This window comes from Gymnoscopelus microlampas (genome assembly GCF_963454915.1).
Source record: "Gymnoscopelus microlampas genome assembly, chromosome: 9".
In the NCBI taxonomy this organism is placed as follows: Eukaryota; Metazoa; Chordata; class Actinopteri; order Myctophiformes; family Myctophidae; genus Gymnoscopelus; species Gymnoscopelus microlampas.
This window is the reverse complement of record NC_139946.1, coordinates 33,591,752-33,610,443: the sequence shown is the minus strand read 5'-3', so window position 1 is coordinate 33,610,443 and position 18,692 is coordinate 33,591,752. Positions and strand designations below refer to the sequence as shown.

The window sequence follows — 18,692 nt, the reverse complement described above, 5'->3', positions numbered from 1 at the left end:
CTACTACGTCATATTACAGTGTCACACAAAAGTAGCAAAAACAGCCAATCTACAAGCTCACAACGCGTCGTGAATAACCAATGAAAAGTATTAACAAGAACTTGATAATAAAAATAATAACTACACTTGAGGCATTGGAACACAGGTTATTTTTTCCATTTCCTTAAAAATATACATATATATAAAGTGATGATTTTCAGTACCACTATTAGTTTTGCCATTGACACACGCCTCCCTGAGAACAGTCACCAGGCCATCAGGCTTCATTTTCAGGTACTCAACTAGCTGGTGTGACAAAAGGAAAGATTGACAGAGAGAGGAAGAGAATGGGAAGGGGGAAGATGTGACAGGTAATGGAACATGTCAATACTGTATTATTGCCACTGTCGCAAAATTGCTTACTCAGGGTGGGACTGTCGGGTCTCTGCCCTACATGTAAAGTGTCTTGAGACAACTTGTTGTGATTTCACACTTTAATAAAATTGAATTGAATTGAAATTGTATGTGGAAGGTGGAACTTGAAAGATCTGTTGATTTTCATCATACACAGCACAACAGGATACTATTAGAAAAATGCTTTGAAGAATGTTCCAGACGTGACATCAATGAGGAAGCTAAGCCTACATTTCCGCTGTACATATTTCTACAGTACAGCATTAAGAAGGGCCTACCTGCCATACAGTGTCAAACTTGGTCCCGTCTGGCATGGCGTATTTCCCCGATTTGTCATGGAGGATCTGATAATGGTAGGGTGATTTCCCATACATCATAGAGAGTGCAAAAGTACCAGACTCATCTCTCTCTCGCACCCTGAGGAATACAAAGTAAACTGCATTAAAAAACAACAAAGACCAACCAAATAAATTGTATAAAAGAAGTCAATGTTGATCCTTGTTTGTATATTATTTTATGGAGGTTTTTGGATTAACAATTAAAAGGCATATGTGGGGGAAACACACAGAATGTAAAGAATCAAAATAAGGCTGCTCACAGGAACTTGCCGTCTGGTTGTGCACCAGAGTAAAGCCGCCTCTCGCCCTCTGTGCGTGCTATTTTACCATGGTACCAAGGCATCTTCTCATGGGCCGTGGTGGCAATCAGCTTCTCCAGTTGAGGAGCCTGACTAATGATGGCCTGTTCCATTGCCTCTCCCTGGACACAAACAGAGACACAATCATTGTCCACTTCTATAAAGGCCAAACTATACTTTGCTGTATGACCGTGTCACTTGCGAAAATAACAGTGAGTAACAGAGTTTTGCGAAGTATTAGCCATAATCGATAGAGTCTAGGGATGTGCACAACAAAACATTTTCATGGTCGAATAATCAGTGGTATGGTAGAAACGAAGAATCGATTATTCAATGTTTGCCAACATTCAAAATCCAGCCATGGATCATGGAGCAAAGACTCACCTCTAGGTGCCAGGTCTGTTTCACATACTCCATCAACATCTTCTCTCTCAGGCTGTCAAACACCCCGGTCCGTATGGGGGAGTCGGAGGAGCGCAGGCATGGTTTCCTCAGAGTACACACCAGCCCGTCTGGGTCCTTGCTGTAGAATTCACAGAGCTCTGCCGGCCCACAGTGTGACTTGCCTCCTAAGATGCAATATGTCCCATTCAGCTGTTTCTCTATGGGGTAGTGGTTGAAGTCCAGGTTCCACACCATGGAGAGGACATAGCCTCCTAGACTGCGGAGACACTGTCGCAGCATGAAAAGACCGTCCGCCATCCCGGCCAGCTTCAGCTGTTCCTCTGCCTCCTTGCGACTGATGCTGCCATAGTAGAAAGGCAGATCGGACGCAGGATCGATAGACATGGTGGCCCCGTGGCAGGAGTCAAGTTATTGTTTGACTTGGGAGTTCTGTTTTTATTAACAGGTAGAATGGAGAATGGTGCTGGACAACTGGATTCTTGATGAAACAGACCTAAAGGTTGAGACAGATACAGAAGCACAGAGAGAAATTGTTTTTGCAGAGGGTTGAAGATTCCTTCAAGTCTCCCTCCCTCCACTGCTTACTATTTCATGAGGCAGAAATTATTCAGTTTAATTTCTGGTGTACTAAATAACTACAATACTACGAGGATTATGTGGATACTAAAATACAGTTGTAGCAAAGCAAAATGGCAAAGCACTGACCTAATATCACCACCTCTTCAACATCAAGTGCCACGAGACTATTGAGGAATAAACTGAGTTCTGTTAGAGCTCACATGAATGTCAACTCTCAGTGGTGTGAGGTACTATATGATATATGTGATAAGACCCTACACTTTGACACTGCAAGGTGCTTACACATGCACAACCTGGTGCTCTTCAAAGCCACAACAGGAAGTTGCAATCCGCCCCCAGTCCCCCTCCTTTCTCCCGCATCTCTCTATTCCGTTGAGCAGGTGCTTTTTCACTTCTAGATTCAATTCAATTCAATTCAATTTTATTAAAGTGTCAAATCACAACAAGTTGTCTCAAGACACTTTACATGTAGAGAAGAGATGTAGATTACTCCTTCCATTTTAAAAGCCTAATTTGCCTAATATCCTTTTTGGTTTATAATATAGTACCCTCTGACATATTTAAAACAGCTATGGACCACACCGATACTGACTCTGACAACGAGTCTCGAAGATTAGAATAGCATCAAGAAGTCAACGAGTCCGCAATGCTGGGTGTTTGTGCGATAACAAGCGGAAAGTATCTGGTCATAACACCAGTATAATACGTACATCCATCATAACATTTAAACATATGACGGCTTATAAATTATGTGAAACTGTAGATTATGTGATTTGGAAGATCTGGAATTGGGAAAATTACTCTCATAATTGAACAACAGGAGATATTCAAATAATTGGATCACCGTAGTAGAACTTGATGGGATACAAAGTCATCACTGTTGCCATTGAGGAGGCTGAGGAAAATATTAGCTAGGCTGTTGACCTTCAGCTTCAACCCACATTAGTCTAGACCGGCTTGACAGCTATGTTTGGAAATCATTTTTTCCAGTGCGGTTTTGACTAATCAGACACAACATGTTTTCTCTTGCCTTGCTTGCTTGTCTCTCTGAAGCTTCATCAGTTTCAGGTTGACATTTGACAAGGACAGCCATCTCTTCCGATTAAAATCTATCAATAATTCTTGGTCTGCTTACAGTGTTATTATTGGTCTGCTTACTGTGTTGTCCGTGGTCCTGTGGACCATCGTTGACATACTGTTGTTGATGTTATGGCATTTTGGCATCAAGCAGGAATTCACTTGCATTAACATGACATAAAATTACCTGTGCAGGTCACAGGTAAACGCTTAGAAACCACAGCTTCCTGTGCATGCATGCTTGTGTGCTGCCACATCTATGCAGACATAGGTAAGCAGACAAGTTATGAAGACTCCGCTATGGCTCAAGGACCTCAACTCTCTATTCACCACACCAAAGAAATCCAGACCTCACACTTGACAACAGGACACAGTTCTATACTGATATTATGCTACACTCTACAGCACATTGCTGCTAGAGACAAACACAATCATACAGTGAACCATGTCAGTGGTTCCATACACTTTGGCTTGGGATGGCAAATGGTTTGGGGGTCTGTTTCTGGTGGGTCTGCATATGAGCATGTTCTTTTTTTTTTTTTTTAAGTTTACATTTTTATCCCACGATTTTGTAACCCCATTTTTTACACCCAGTGCCAATTGTCTATGTAATCCTGGGCACTACCTTCCCTCTGCCAGCCTAGGGAGACCAGGGCCGAGGTCATGCCTCCTTCAATGCATAAGAACCAACTGACCTTCTTGTCACCTGACAGGGGAGAGTTTTCCTGGTTGGACGTAGCGCATGGAAGGAACACGTTATTCCAACCAGTTCCTTTCCCCTCCATCAGGCGCCCCGGCTGGCCAGGGAGAGGCAGTATAGTGACCAGGATTACTGCATGTTTTTGTGAGGGTACCTACCCTAGGGAACACGGGGAGAAGATGAGCATGTTCTAATGATCAGAGAACTCTAAGGTGAGACTAAACGTAGGCAGTCTGGGGTCTGCACTGAAGAGGTTTAACAACAGACTACATAGTTAGCATTACAAAGAGTGGATAGTGAGGATTCTGACAATTTTGGCAAAATGTTTTAGCATCTATCATGATAACTTCATTTCAGCTGTAGTTGTGAACTTGTGGCAATATATAAAAATCCTTTATTGTGCCAAATATAGTTCCATTTAAAATAATCAATTATCCAATCTGTCAAATAGAATACATGTTGAAAGCTGCTGGGCTTAGGGGTGTCTTTGTAGGATAACTTTCATTGTTTTCCAAATAGATGGGTTGAGATATCAACAAAACCATTAATGTATTATCACACTGTCAAAAAATGTCAACATAAGCAAACCGCTTCGCTTTTGGACTCTTTGATCCTTCGCCATCATTATTGCTTCCTTTGTAATGGTTAGCAGACTTGTACTAAGATCTATTTCTGGTAAAAGTGTACAGTATATAAATAGATCTAAATCTCTGACTCTCTATTTTACCTACCATATTAGGTAAGCCCAAACAAGCCCAAACATTGTTGCTGCAACTTAGATTCAAGGAGTGAGTTAAAGTCAATTGCAAACCACCCGACATATTGTAAGAAGAATATTGCTATGCTGTTAATTACACTACATATCAATCTATACATTTTCTCACAACATATTAAAACCAGAAACACCGGCTGGAGTCTTGGCTCAGCTCAGTCCTCATTTTTTAAAGACATTTCTGCTTTACTACAAGACAACAGTGCCAGTTACAGGAAATACTGCAATGGGTGTGAAAAAGAAAAGAAAAAAAGGCTCAGCCTCCGTCCTACTCCTCCTGCCCAACTCTCCCTGCTGACAGGTGCCGCCCTAGCCCGTAGGACGTGCAGTCACAAATATCACCCTCCCCGCACACCAGCTTCCCTCCCCTGAACACAGGCCAATTGTTTTTGTATAAACGCTCGACAAAGCCTGATTCGAACCCACATCCTCCGTGGTGGTGGGCCGGGCACTTCCCCACTGCACCACCCAAGCGCCCCTGTTTTTACGGTTTAGAGCTGGTTTGTAATGCCGACTCGCAGAGCCCAGCAGCAGGTCAAAGTTATGAGTCAATGGGGATGTGTTGCCCCCATGTCTCTCAGAGTACGATCACATATACCATCTAAATAAGGCTAATTTCATCCCCCTCTCTCTCCTGCCTTTTCTGTCTCTCTGTTCACTGTATCTGGAAAGAAAATCATTAAAGAAAAGAAAAACATGTGCGTCAAGTTTGATAGTAACTGTCGATGAATATTACCCCTGCTCAACATGTTCTAAACACTATAATATAACCCCTGCTCAACAATCTGTTCAACACGAGAGATGTGGTTTTCCTTTACACTCTGAGAACAAATGTAGAGAGCCATCTGTACGGTTGTTCTAACATACAGCTGCTCTCTTGTCAGTTAAAGCACTGTATAAGTGAAACCATGCAATCTGTCTTCTTTACTAATGTTAGCCAAATCTAACAACCTGTGAATTTATTTGACTGAATTAGTCAAGACACATAATTGGATGCCATAAGTCGAGCTGGTCTGAAACCTGCGTCTGCAACTAGTCTCAGTACATTGTTCTGAAGAAAGAAATAAGAAGCATGTTCATTGTGATATGAGATTCATGCACACTATTTTTAGTAAAGTCTAACTAACCATCTTAGCTTATCTCAGACTGGATTGATGTACATGAGCATGTGCATGACTGTGTGTGTTATTGTATAGTTGTAAGCTACAAAGAGCAAAATAGGGGTCCCATTTTAATGTCATTTCATACAGGGGTTTGGTACCAAGATAGCAGAATTCTACACCCAATGTCAAAGGTCAAGGACATTCTTACTACTAATAGAAAAAGGATTGTCAAGAAGGTCAAAGGCCAATTATATTGTAGTTTAAGGACGTGTTATGCTCTTGTATGCTGTGCTCTTGTTCAGTTCTGGGACAAACTAACTTCTAACCGCCAGACCACATGGCAGAGTTTCTGTATCTGTCTTCAACCCGTGTTCATTGCAACTTATGCATTTCACATAATTTCAAAACGTTCCAGCTATTTTAGGTGATGATTACATTGGCTTAGTTCTACTTTTTATCAGGAGAATGCAGTCATGGTTCTGTTAATCAAAACATTCCTGGATACATACATCAACATGGTTTCAGTGTTGAAATGTTGTCTTTAGAATACTTCAGGGCTGTTTATGTCTCTAAAATAGAGATATACATTTGTATCTGCTTACGCAGGGCTTACATTAAATGACTTTTTGTCTCAAATTAGTTCTTTTGAACATCCCAATTGAGAGACAGAGTCTCTCTCAGACCAGCTTTCTAAATATATATTATATGGAGGCCATTGCCAAATTAACACCAAAAAAGGGCAAGATACTATAGTGTGAAGGCAGCTTTAATATCAGTTGAAACATTATTGTACAGCCAAAACACCTCATTGTAACATTAAAAATAGGTAAAATGCAAGATGATGGTGTTAATGTCTTGTGATCTAGGATGGTTGGTTGTATTACTTTTTTTTGTGCAGAAAATAATGTAGTGATAGCATGTTCCTGCAGACTGACTGCAGTTGTCAGACTTTCTTAACCACATGACCCCTAGCGTCCCTATATAGCTAATAAACACAATAAATAGCCAATCTTCACGCTCATTGTGAGCTTATAGATCGGCTATTTTCACAATTTAATGTACAATGTAGTTTACAGGGTTTAAGTGGTTAAAGCGCAGTTGTAAGTCAACTTTAACAACTAGTTTGTAGTTACATAAAGGGCTGATTATCACTACTCCACTATGGGTAGCCTTCTGAAGGGAATTATGTGGCCAATGGCAGGCAATATGGTTAGGTATAGAGAAGGGTGGCACTCTTGGCATTGTGCCCACGGCCAACGGGGGGAGCAACTAAACAACCATGAATGACAGGAAAGGTTAGCAGGTTCCCTGCAACACAACCGCAGTGATTTATTGATACCAATGTCAATGGAAAATGTCAAATCTATTAAGCATTCTCTATACCTTCCTAAAAAAACACTTTCTGTAACAAAAACGTATCAGTTGATTTTAAATTAAAAAAGCAGCATCTTCAGTAATGTTTTAGATGCTACAAACCCTTAAAGCAGCACTATGTAACTTTTGAACAACTATTGCATATTATGTCCCACTAAATTATAAAGTAACATTTTTAAGTAATAACAAAAATCTTTCCATAAATGTATAGACTCAGGGGGTCCCTGCTAGGGGCTTTACTGTATTACTATGAGACAATGAGTTTCATCTGGGCATTCGAGCTCTAGTGTCCCACAGGTAGGAAACGTCAAACACGCAAGAGAAGATTCCCTATTTATCGATTGTTTCATCTGGGAACCGTCTGCCCCCATTGAGTCAAGTTCCACTCGTAAATGTGCAGTTGACTGTGACATTGAATTCTAATTACTTTGTGCCACTTTTAACAATATTCAATGTTCAACATGGTTTGTCAGATCAATACACAGGAACAAATAAATATTGTATATTTATTCCATCGAAAGATTATTCTCCTCTCCAGGCTATTATTGTTTGACTACAGTTTAAAACTTTTGCAGATATGCCTCACTCTTGAACTAAAATACATCCAGCAATTTGGGGAAAAGTTACAAGCAATAAATAACACACATACTGTAGACCTCTTGGGTGTGTCAGATCTTTCCCATTTTGGTCTTCTATTCCAAGGCACAATGAAAGCAGCTAGAGTTATATATATAGAGAGATAATCTCTACTGTTGAAGCCACAGTAACAACGTCTTGGCCTTGCCATGGTGAATACACTTGCCTTTGTTCCAGCAAAGACACAGCTAATGGGAAACCCATTTTTAAATGGACAATCTTAAGTTGTTTGTGAAGTTTAAACAGACTATTAAGAATATAAATATCCCAAACTCCACGCACAAATTGAGTGCAAATGAAAAGAGAAAATAGTCATAACAGTGTGCCATTTAAAACATAAGACTGAATTCTAGTGGCCTTTGATTGTGCTGTTATGAACATTTTACTCTTAATTCACTTAGATGGAAGATTAAAGTGCTCTTTGATGGACATACTTGAAAAGACCAAACTCAGCCACTTTTACATTTATAGGCCTACACTGTTAACTAGCGGGTGGAAAGAATAAATTGTCCTCTTTGTAGGCTATGTGGACTGAAATGTAGATCTGTGCTAAATTGTTTCAGGTCCTAGAACATTGTGTGACCACTGACCTGTGCCTGTTCTAATAGGCGTTTAACATTAGATAGATTCCTTTATTAACAACAAGGTTGCCCAGATATCATAACTGCTAGCCTATTTTCTTTTAGCAGATACATTTACAATCCTAGATGTACTTACCACTCACAGCTTCACTTGATGTATGAGCAATGTTGCAGCTTTAGAAACAGGTAGCCATTATCTGTTGATCTGAATGCAGGAAAACACTGTGGGTTGGTTGTGACGCTCAAACATACACCCACACATTTACTACACACACACACACACACACACACACACACACACACACACACACACACACACACACACACACACACACACACACACACACACACACACACACACACACACACACACACACAGCACATAGCCAGGCTACACGTTATACTGATTATCTTTTTAATTTTTATTTTATTAAGGATCCCCATTAGCTGGTGCCAGCTAGTCTTCCTGGGCTCCACATACAAAAATAATATACAAACAAACACAGCAAATACAAAATCAGTACTAAACACACAATACAAATAAGATAGCTGAAATTACGTGTGAGAAAAGAACAGGAAACAAAAAAACAAAAAAATACTGTAAATGCAGCAGAGGTACCGACTACAGAGGCAGCTATTCCAAAAAGACAATGATCTATAAATAAAAGATATCCTTAAAACATTGGTTCTTGGACAAGATACTACAAGCTGCCCATTACTGGAACCTCTAGTGTTATGATCAAGCACAAACAATTTGTGTATGTGTAAAAACAGGAGTTTTACTGCTCATGACTGACTTGAACAGCACAAGCATATTAAGACAGCCTATTCTCAACTGTAAGCCAGGAGAGGCAGCCATGCATACGGCCCATTAGATCTTAGTGTAACCCAGGACCAACCGTGCTGCCCTGTTCTGGACAACCTGGAGCTTCCTAAGGTCACCACTGGCAGCAGATGACCACACCATAGAGCAATAGTCAAGATGACATAAAACTAAACTTTTAACTATCTGACATAAAGGGACGGGCAACAAAAGAAGCGAATTTCCTCTAAATACCAATTGCTCTTCCCATTTTTAAAACAATATTAATGTGGTGAGACCAAGACAGAGTGCAATCCAAGGAGTTTAGTACTTTCAACTTGCTGAACTTCCGAATTACACAAGTTTAAATCAAGCTTTGGGCTTGTAGATAACCTGTACCTTGTTCCCAATCACAGCACAATACAATTAGTACTATAGATGCTATGAGGACAAGTCTATACTACCAGTCATGCACAATTTGTATTTCTCTACTCAAGACTTCATTAAGTAGGCCTACATTGCATGATGGTGCAGGCTTGCATAATGCAATGTCGATTCATCCGCATACAGAACTGCTGTGGCACACGCACATTTGGTAGCCCTGAGAAGAGCAAAGGTCCTAGGCAACATCCCTGTGGAACACCACACTCACTCTAGACCTCTGCTACTTATTAGGCTATTAAGTTAGTGTACTTACAGTTGAGTTTAGTGATCCAAACTGTAGTAGGCCAGAGTAGTTGTTCTCAAATTGCTCTGAGTTTCGGACCCTCAGGGTTCCTAATACAGGTCTGTATCTCTGTAACTCTGAGAGCGTACAAAACTACAAGTTATAGGATTCTTGAAATTAAAAAGTTTGAGAAACACTGCTTGCTGTATGTGAAAGTGATGAGTGATGATGACTGATGAGCCAAACCACTCAGACCTCGGTAGTAGCTCCCCTGCCAGCGTTGCCATGTCCGCTTATTATAAGCGACTTTGGGCTTCTTTTCTGTAAAGTTGATACATACATATTGGTAGTTGCGGGTTGCATTTTTTTTTTTACTTGTTTCTTAAGTATAGTTGCTTATTTGGGCTTGTTTTCTAATGTTGTTTAAAACAGTGGTTTCATGGCAAGCCAGGACTCCCAAATTAATATGTATTTGTCCACACACGGACCCCCCTTCTAATTTTATCTTGTGACCCTGTACCAGATTGTTGTTGTTAAAACGTTTAACAAATACATTTAAAAAGTTTCACTTTTTTTTCAAGATTATTGTTTTTTTAATAGAAGATCTACAAGCTGCTTGTAGATCTGCTATTTTCAAATATCCGATGCTCATCATTCATGTGGCTGGGCTTCTTCTGGGCTTGTTTTCATAGACCTCGTTGCTTGTTTCTCTCGCAACACCTGGCAACACTGTCCCCCGCGCGCGTTCACTCCTCATTTCCTTCCTTTGACGCGCGGCTCTGCGTCAGGCCGTCAGCGCAGCGCGCAGCCACTCAAACAGTGCAACCAGTGGCCGCAGCAGATCTCCAGTCCGCAGCCAGCCAGTGACATCCTGGACCTGGAGGGGAGAAGATCTTAGTCCGCTGCTCTCAGACAGACTGCGCGTGCACACACACACACACACACACACACACACACACACACACACACACACACACACACACACACACACACACACACACACACACACACACACACACACACGTGTACACGCACGCGCGCGCACATGCACAGCACACACACACACACACACACACACACACACACACACACACACACACACACACACGCTGTCTGGATTCCGCTCAGTCTGGGCTATTTGTGACGAGAGGCAACAACTGACACGTCTAGAGAGGACGAGAGGAGACGAGCAGACATCGGCAACTCGGCAACTCTCTGCAAAGGAAACGTAGCGGATAGCATCTCGCTACTACAGGGAAGGTGAGTTCAGTCAAGCTACTCCAAGATGATGGTGTTAATGTCTTGTAAATTTGTGTGAGTTTGTGTAATCTTTCTATTTTATTTAATCATTTTTAAATATTTTTTTCATTCTTTTGTTTTATTTTGGAGAAACGTATATTTAATATTTTTTATCGAGTTTTTTTTTTTTTTTTGCAAGAAATGATAGCCTACTAATAGCATGCATGTGTTGCCTACTATGTCACTCAACTCGTCTCGCAGTGTCTGATTCCTGAAAATTGTCAGATTTTCTTAAAGCGCAGTTGTCGTCTTAAGAAATGACACCATATGTTTAAAATTAGGTAGTGTGTAATTGTAGTTACAGAAAGGCTGATTAGTACCAGACCACTCTCTGCAACTATAGGAAGTCTTCTGAAGGGAATGATGTGGTCGATGGCAGGCAAACAGGTTAGGTATGGTATGGAGAAGGGTGGCATTGTGCCCATGCATGGCCGATGGGGGGAGCAACTAAACAACCACGGATGACAGGAAAGGTTGGCAGGTTCTCTGCCACAAAGTGATTTACTTAAGGTAGGATTTATAGCCTATATTTGCGAGTTCTTAGTTCTATGTGCAACCTCTCTCACAAAAGACCATGATGGTATCATAGATGGTGCTGTGTTGGGGTGAAGTAGTGCCTAGAGTCAGACCCCCACCCCCATCCCAATGGCTGCTTATCTTATATAACCCCTTTGATTTCCACTTTTCCCCCATTAAAAAAAAGGTTTAAACCCTTGACTTTGTGATGATTTATTATGATATAGTATTTATTTATTCATTGTAACCATCTAAGAAATAAAGTTGATCATTACTTAATTAACCCTAAAGAAAATCAACATAAGCAAAACACTAAAGTAAAAAGAAAACAGAGGGAAAATATTTTATATATATAAATATATACCAGTTGATTCATTCATCAGTTTCATTCTGAAGAGTCATAAATCAACTGGAGTCCTGTATTTGCACACATGCCATTGGTTTGGTGTGCAGCAGGCTATGTCAAAACTGTAGTATGTGACCCAAGCTGGGTCAATCAATCAATCAATCAATATATCAATCAATTAATGAATCAATCAATCAACCATTCAGTCAGTCAGTCAGTCAGTCATCAAACTGTCATTACACCGTGGTAAAACAGAATCCATTCTTTTTGGGTCCAAACATACTCTTAGTAATGCAAATGATTTCAAAGTCAGAGTTGATGATATAGTAATCTCAAGCAAAGAAGAGGTTACCTATTTGGGCTGTATTCTTGACAACAAACTGATAGGTGAAATCAAAAGTCAAAAGTGATTAAGAAAGTCAATGAAAGAATGAGATTTGTGGGCAGGATTTCTTCTTTTGTCAACAAAAGTGCTCTCAAGACTCTAGTTGGAGCCCTCATTCAATGCCATTTCGATAATACTTGCACCTCTTGGTTCTGTCACTAAAAACTAAGCTTCAGACCTCCCATAACAAACTGATATGACTACTTCTCTGCCTTAAGCCCACAACCCACCTAATTCCAACACACTTTGCTAGTTTGGGCTAGCTCAGGGTAGAAAACAGGGTTAAGCAAATATCAATGGGATTGGTATTTAAGATAGTCAAATGACAGTGCCCTCAATACCCTCATACCTGTCTAACTACTTCTCCAAAGTGAGTGACACCCACAGCGACAACACTAGAGGGAGCAACCATGATCTGGTACTACCCATTTATAGACCAAACATGGGAAAATTCTCATTCTACTACTCTGCCACCAACATGTGGAAAGCATCCATTAAAGGATGTGTATCACTGGTCTTTTTCAAAATTGTCCTGAAAAAACATCTATCAGGAGACGACAAGGGGAGGTAAATGTAAATTCCCATCGAAAGGAAGTGTCATTCACTTCTCCTTTGTAAATAAACATATAGTGTTTGTATTTGTTGATGACATGTATTATTGTGTTAATTTGTTGATTAATTGAATACATAGGACCACAATGGAAACAAGTCCCCAAGCAGGACTTTTTTGTGTTATCGTTTTAGCCTTAATGTCTAAACCACGTGCTGGTTACATTTCTGACTAAAGTATTCAATCTGACAAAAAATCAATACATAAATAAAATAAAAATCAAATCATTTATATTTTAATGAGCCTGGGTCATAGTTCAGGGCTTCATTCACTCAACATAAGTCCCAGGCTGAAACTTTAAATCCCCCACAATGCATTATATGATTAGACTGGAGTATGAATTTAGATTAAAAATAGACTTGAAGTTGTGACTAGTATAGAATATGACACCGGGAGTACAGTAGCTTACACAGCAATCTGTACTCTGTGCTCAAAGTTGCTGACTGATTCACTTCAAGACAAGTCACTGCTCTCACAAAATATTGTTGCAGCCTAGAGAGGCTCATTTTCAGAGTCAGGGGAGCGCATCCTTGGCTATTCGACAGACTCGGCTTGTTTATGTTCCCACTTTTCATCTGCCCACTGTTTATTTGGCGAAATTGAGAGAGGAATGCTTGCCCCTCTCTCTTGACCAGAGAGAGAGAGACAGGGTTTAGACTGAGAAAGTACCCTCACTCATTTGACTGAGACAGATGGCCAGAGAGACAGAATAGGGAAAGATGGAGAGAGAGACATACACATAGATGGAGATAGAGACTTACAGAGAGGGAGAGGGAGGGACACAGACATAGTTTAGATAGATATTCCATGCTTCTCTACTATTTTATCACCTCATGTGATGTTTGTTGTGCAAGGCCTTTGTGTGGGTGTCCATGTGAGTCCTCCGCGCTTGCAAGGCAGGTCAGAGGGAGTGACTGAAACACTTCAGAGATAACAGTGATATCCAGGTTACAGGCTGTGAGCTGATCTCACAGCCTCATAGATTTGCTTGGAAGTTTTTTTGCAGGGTGTTGCAAGAGGATCATGGTAGTTTAAAATTAAATCTAAAACCTGAGTCATAAACCATTTTCTGATCAAAGAGAGAGCATGTTGGTCTTTGTGTGTGTGTGTGTGTGTGTGTGTGTGTGTGTGTGTGTGTGTGTGTGTGTGTGTGTGTGTGTGTGTGAGAGAGAGAGAGAGAGAGAGAGAGAGAGAGAGAGAGAGAGAGAGAGAGAGAGAGAGAGAGAGAGAGAGAGAGAGAGAGAGAGAGAGAGAGAGAGAGAGAGAGAGAGAGAGAGAGAGTAGCAGAGGGACATGTGAGCGCTAGAGTCTGTATGGTGTTAGAATCTCAGCGAGGGACACTTAGCATCTGTTCATCTGTTCACCCCGCTCAGACATTACATTGAGCCGGTCATATGGCTTTGATTAGTGTGCTAGTTTTCTGCTAGCTAGACTCTCTTTGGCAGCAGTTAAAGACAAGAACAGTGCAGATAGCTATAGTCTGTAAAAGAAGAGGAAAAACTACAACACAACTCACACAGCCACCATAAAAGCACTTGTCACCAGTACATGATACAGTACCGAGTAAAGGGTGTGCTTCTGGGGCCAGAGCCTTGATTACAACTTTGGACCACCCTAAAATTCCCACCTACTTAGCCCTCCAACTTCTCTCTCTCTTTTTCTCTTCTTCTGTTAACAGCCACTGCTGTCGTCTCCTCTGTATTTTTGCAAATTATGATTGCATTGAGATCGTGTTGCCCGTCTGCTGCTCCCTCCGCTTGCTCACTTGGCCGTGTGACTAGTCCACAACTATACCATGCATGTCCGTGGCTATCAGAGATACTCATCCAACCAAAATACGGTGGAATCAGTCACATCACATTGAACAAGGCTGGCGGTCGGGCTAAATTACAGGCGTTATTCCTTTATTTAAGAGGAGTTATGGAGCCCAGAGGAGAGATTCTGTACAACACGGCATGGAAGACGTACAAGACAATCACTCCTGAAAGGCGAGCTCTTAATTCAGCTATATATTATTGCGCTTTATAATCAGGCAATAATTTACTAAGAAAGCTGCGCTGCCGCATAGGAGGGGATATCCACAAATCTTTTTGAGCCGCCTTGTTTTAAAAGCAGCCAGGACCATTGTAGGGGGTCCAATCATGTGGGTTTTGTTTAACTAAACAAGATGAGAGCACATCGTAATGAAAAGCATTTGATATCAAGCTGCAAGTTTAATAACCCCACAATAAATTGCGACTCGAGCAAAAGTAATGAAAATAGAAGAGAGTTTGGCTGCGCAGGAAATGACTGGAAGCAGGCCTGAGGGGGAGCGAGAGAGAGGGGGTGAGGCAGAGAGAGAGAGAGAGGGAGAGAGGGAGAGAGGGAGGGAGGGCAAGAGGTTTACAGTTGCTCCAGATTTTTAGGAAGGCTACAGTACAAAGACCCCTCAGTGTTTGAGCAGCTTCTTCCAGTACTGCACACTCCCAGTGTCGCTGTGGAACACAGGGAAATGAGACCATTACACAGTCAAATCCTCAGTGTTCATTTAACTCTGAGAGTATTACAAATGTAACCAGATGGACCTGTAATGGTGCATTTGGATACATTTGTACAGTATATATACTCTGAGTAACAAATGGATGAATTAAGATTTGACTGTGTTGACGTACACCTTCAACACACGCGCGCACACACACACACACACACACACACACACTTCCACATTTAAAATGCTACTGCGCGTGCATCTACCGCTTGTGCGCCTGCTCAGGAGTCAGGACCCAATATTGTTACTTCTGGCAGACTCTATGGCATAGACCCAATGGACCCAATGTTATACTTCCGGCAGACTTCCGGGTGCTTCAAATGCCACTGAGCAACTTTCATTGAAATTAATTGCTGGGGGCGGGGCAGTCCACCCTCTAGATATATTATAACTCCATGGTTCATACTGACTGAAAGATGAATGTTCACGTTACGCAAATTAGTTTGTCATTTTGCTGTCTGGCTAATGCTACTGTGGGTCATGCTATGATGATCTTACACATAAGTGACAACAAGTGTAGTTACACTGAAAAGGCTGTTCAAAGCATACACAGAAGATGTGTGTTTTCTCCAATGCATCTATTTATACTTGGACTCAAAGCCATGTGTCTCTCTCTCTCTCTCTCTCTCTCTCTCTCTCTCTCTCTCTCTCTCACACACACACACACACACACACACACACACACACACACACACACACACACACACACACACACACACACACCAACACGGTCTCATTCACACACACACACACACACACACACACACACACACACACACACACACACACACACACACACACACATAGTAACTCCTCCACTCTCTGTCAGTGTTAACATTTTAGAATGGCTCTCCCAGCTGGCCCAAACACCAAACACTCCGCTGCCTCTCTCTCTCTCTCTTTCGTTCCCCTGGGGCTTTGCACTGGTTTTTTTTTCAACCTCATTTTTTCTTTTCAGTAGGCAACTTGTTCCCCTGCTCTCGTCACCAAAAGGTTTCCCATCTGCTTCCGATTACCTTTGGCTGCAGTTGGTTAGCCGCCAGCCATCTGGGCCAGTGTGGCGTCTCTCCTCGCTCTTCACTCCCCAGACAGCACTGAAGGAGGGATGAAGGGAGAGAGGGATAGACGTGTGTGTGTGTGTGTGTGTGTGTGTGTGTGTGTGTGTGTGTGTGTGTGTGTGTGTGTGTGTGTGTGTGTGTGTGTGTGTGTGTGTGTGTGTGTGTGTGTGTGGAGGAGGGGGTAGAATGAGAGGGCAGAGTTGCTGGGAGTGAGGGTATCAAAGGTTTAGATAGCTGACTCTGCAGTCTGTAGCTTGCCAGGAAACTGAAGGAAGCAACTAAAAATCATCTTTCATCTCAGTAGTTGCACAGTGTTTTTATGTGCTCTTGAGTGGTAATCTTGCTGCATTTATCTTACAGCCATTCAGTCGTATAGTCAGCAAGCCAGTTAGCCAGACAGTTTGTTTCTGAGCCATGCGGTCAGCCAGCCAGTCAGCCAGCCAGCCAGCCAGCTAGCAAGTCAGTCATCCATGCAAACAACTAACACTGTCAGCCAGTGTAACTGGCTGACCCCAATACCCTCTGACAGAGCACGTACCTCAAGCCCCCTTTGGGTTTTAAGCGCAGCTTTTTACAAGATCAATGACATCCTTTCTGCTTCAAGTCTTTTCCGGTGGACATAAAGTAAAAAAGAGAGGGGGGCCCCCTAGGTTGGGACCTGCCTAGTTCTCCCTGGCTATCAGTGTGTGTAAGGCAGGGGGTTTGTCCTCGACAGAAGCCATGATTGATTAGCAGTATGAAAAGCATGGATGTGGGTGTCCCTTCATTGGCCATTGACTCCAGACCAGAGACATTTATCTTGTCAGAGGACAACCACTTGGGTCAGGGGGATCTCATGCTCTCTGTCTTTCTCTGTCTCACTGTTGCTGTTGTTCTTTCACTACACACAGGGTTGCAACACTACGTTTATCACTCTTTCTCTCTCCTTCATTGCCTCTTTTTCTTTCTGTTTCTCCTGTTGTTCATTCTGTTTCTCTTCTACAGGGCCACAGAGATCAGATCTCCCCGGCAGTGCTGAATCAAATTGAAGGCTGCCCCCGTCTTCCCTCGTCAGGACTTTGGTGGGACTCTCCAATCAGACTAAAAGGATATACTACTGACTAGCTCATACTGTATGTAACACAAGCTGTATAGTGTCATTCTCTACAACCCCGGAGTGACACTGCTTTTGTGCGTGACAGTGAATGAGAGAAATATGCTAAGAGAGTAAGAGAGAGACACAGACAGAGGAAGATAAAGAGAAGAGTACCCCGTTCCTTCCAGTTGCAGCGATGGCCCAAAAGAGTGCTGTGCTGTCACACTGGTAGGCGAGGGGGCGTCCCACAGGGCTGGAGAAATGTTGGCACAGAGGCCCGGGGACCACTGCGCTGAATCTCGTTACTATAGCAACTACTGTAGTAACCATGGAAACGCTATGGAGGACCCTGGCCTGCACAGTCGTCATCGCCACGGTTGCCGCCAAGGTCGCAGATGGTCACAGAGCTGAGGAGTCACAAGGTGAGAGGAGGCTCCGCTCCTTAGCTGTTTTGAGACCCCCGGACATATTTTCCATTATATCTAACCTTAACCACTTAAAGCCTGTATACCTAGTTGACCAGGGTCCCCCAGGACTCTATACCATTGGTTCTCAAAGTGGGGTTCGGGGACCCCTAGGGGTCCTTGGAGGGGTACCAGGGGGTCCCCAGCAAAATGTGTTAATATGGTGTCACAATCATTTTAACCACTTTAACCATATTTTATAGTTTTGCTATTCAAAAATAGCAGATATACAAGCTCATAGCGCGGCACAGAGTACATTGCTATGAGCTTGTAGATCTGCTATTTCTTTTTAAATCGTGAAAACTTGTGCAAATCTTTGAATATATATATTTTTAAAGTGAACTCAAATCTTTGCTTCTGGGGGCCCCTGGAACAAAATATTTTGAGATGGGGGTCCACGGACAAATACATATCATTTTGGGGGTCCTTGACATGAAAAAGTTTGAGAACCACTGCTCTATACTAGGTCTTCTCCTTTTTTCCCTGTACACCAAATCTCTTTGCTGAAAATAGCTGCTCACAACATGTGAGCATGTTGTAGCTGCTATTTCCGTCGCATGTTTGCCCCAAAATAGGAACGCTAGGGTTCATGTGGTTAATGGGATTTGGTTGACCCTAACCTTAACCATTATTACAAGCAAACAGTTCATGTTCACAGTGTCTTTTGGCCGAATGGTGGATGTTGG

The 18,692-nt window shown here is 42.1% G+C and overlaps 2 protein-coding genes across 4 annotated transcripts in view; one reads left to right on the top strand and one right to left on the bottom strand.

Moving 5' to 3' along the window:
- zap70 (zeta chain of T cell receptor associated protein kinase 70) overlaps nt 1–9,943 on the bottom strand; it is a 14,766-nt gene extending 4,823 nt beyond the window's left edge. The window contains exons 1-6 of one of the 3 annotated variants that reach the window (XM_084065752.1): nt 9,757–9,943; nt 8,394–8,522; nt 1,415–1,928; nt 992–1,152; nt 672–810; nt 204–285 (exon numbers count right to left, since the gene is read on the bottom strand). In XM_084065752.1, the coding sequence (XP_083921878.1) occupies nt 204–285; nt 672–810; nt 992–1,152; nt 1,415–1,819 (787 nt within the window). In that variant the 5' untranslated portion in view covers nt 1,820–1,928; nt 8,394–8,522; nt 9,757–9,943. Of the gene's footprint in view, nt 1–203; nt 286–671; nt 811–991; nt 1,153–1,414; nt 1,929–2,140; nt 2,288–8,393; nt 8,523–9,756 lie in introns of those variants that run through there. The other 2 variants (XM_084065751.1, XM_084065753.1) reach the window with 2 other exon arrangements.
- An 842-nt stretch (nt 9,944–10,785) lies between these two features.
- adamts10 (ADAM metallopeptidase with thrombospondin type 1 motif, 10) overlaps nt 10,786–18,692 on the top strand; it is a 67,382-nt gene continuing 59,475 nt past the window's right edge. The window contains exons 1-2 of the mRNA XM_084065750.1: nt 10,786–10,986; nt 17,452–17,964. Of these exons, the coding sequence (XP_083921876.1) occupies nt 17,871–17,964 (94 nt within the window). The 5' untranslated portion in view covers nt 10,786–10,986; nt 17,452–17,870. The remainder of the gene's footprint in view (nt 10,987–17,451; nt 17,965–18,692) is intronic.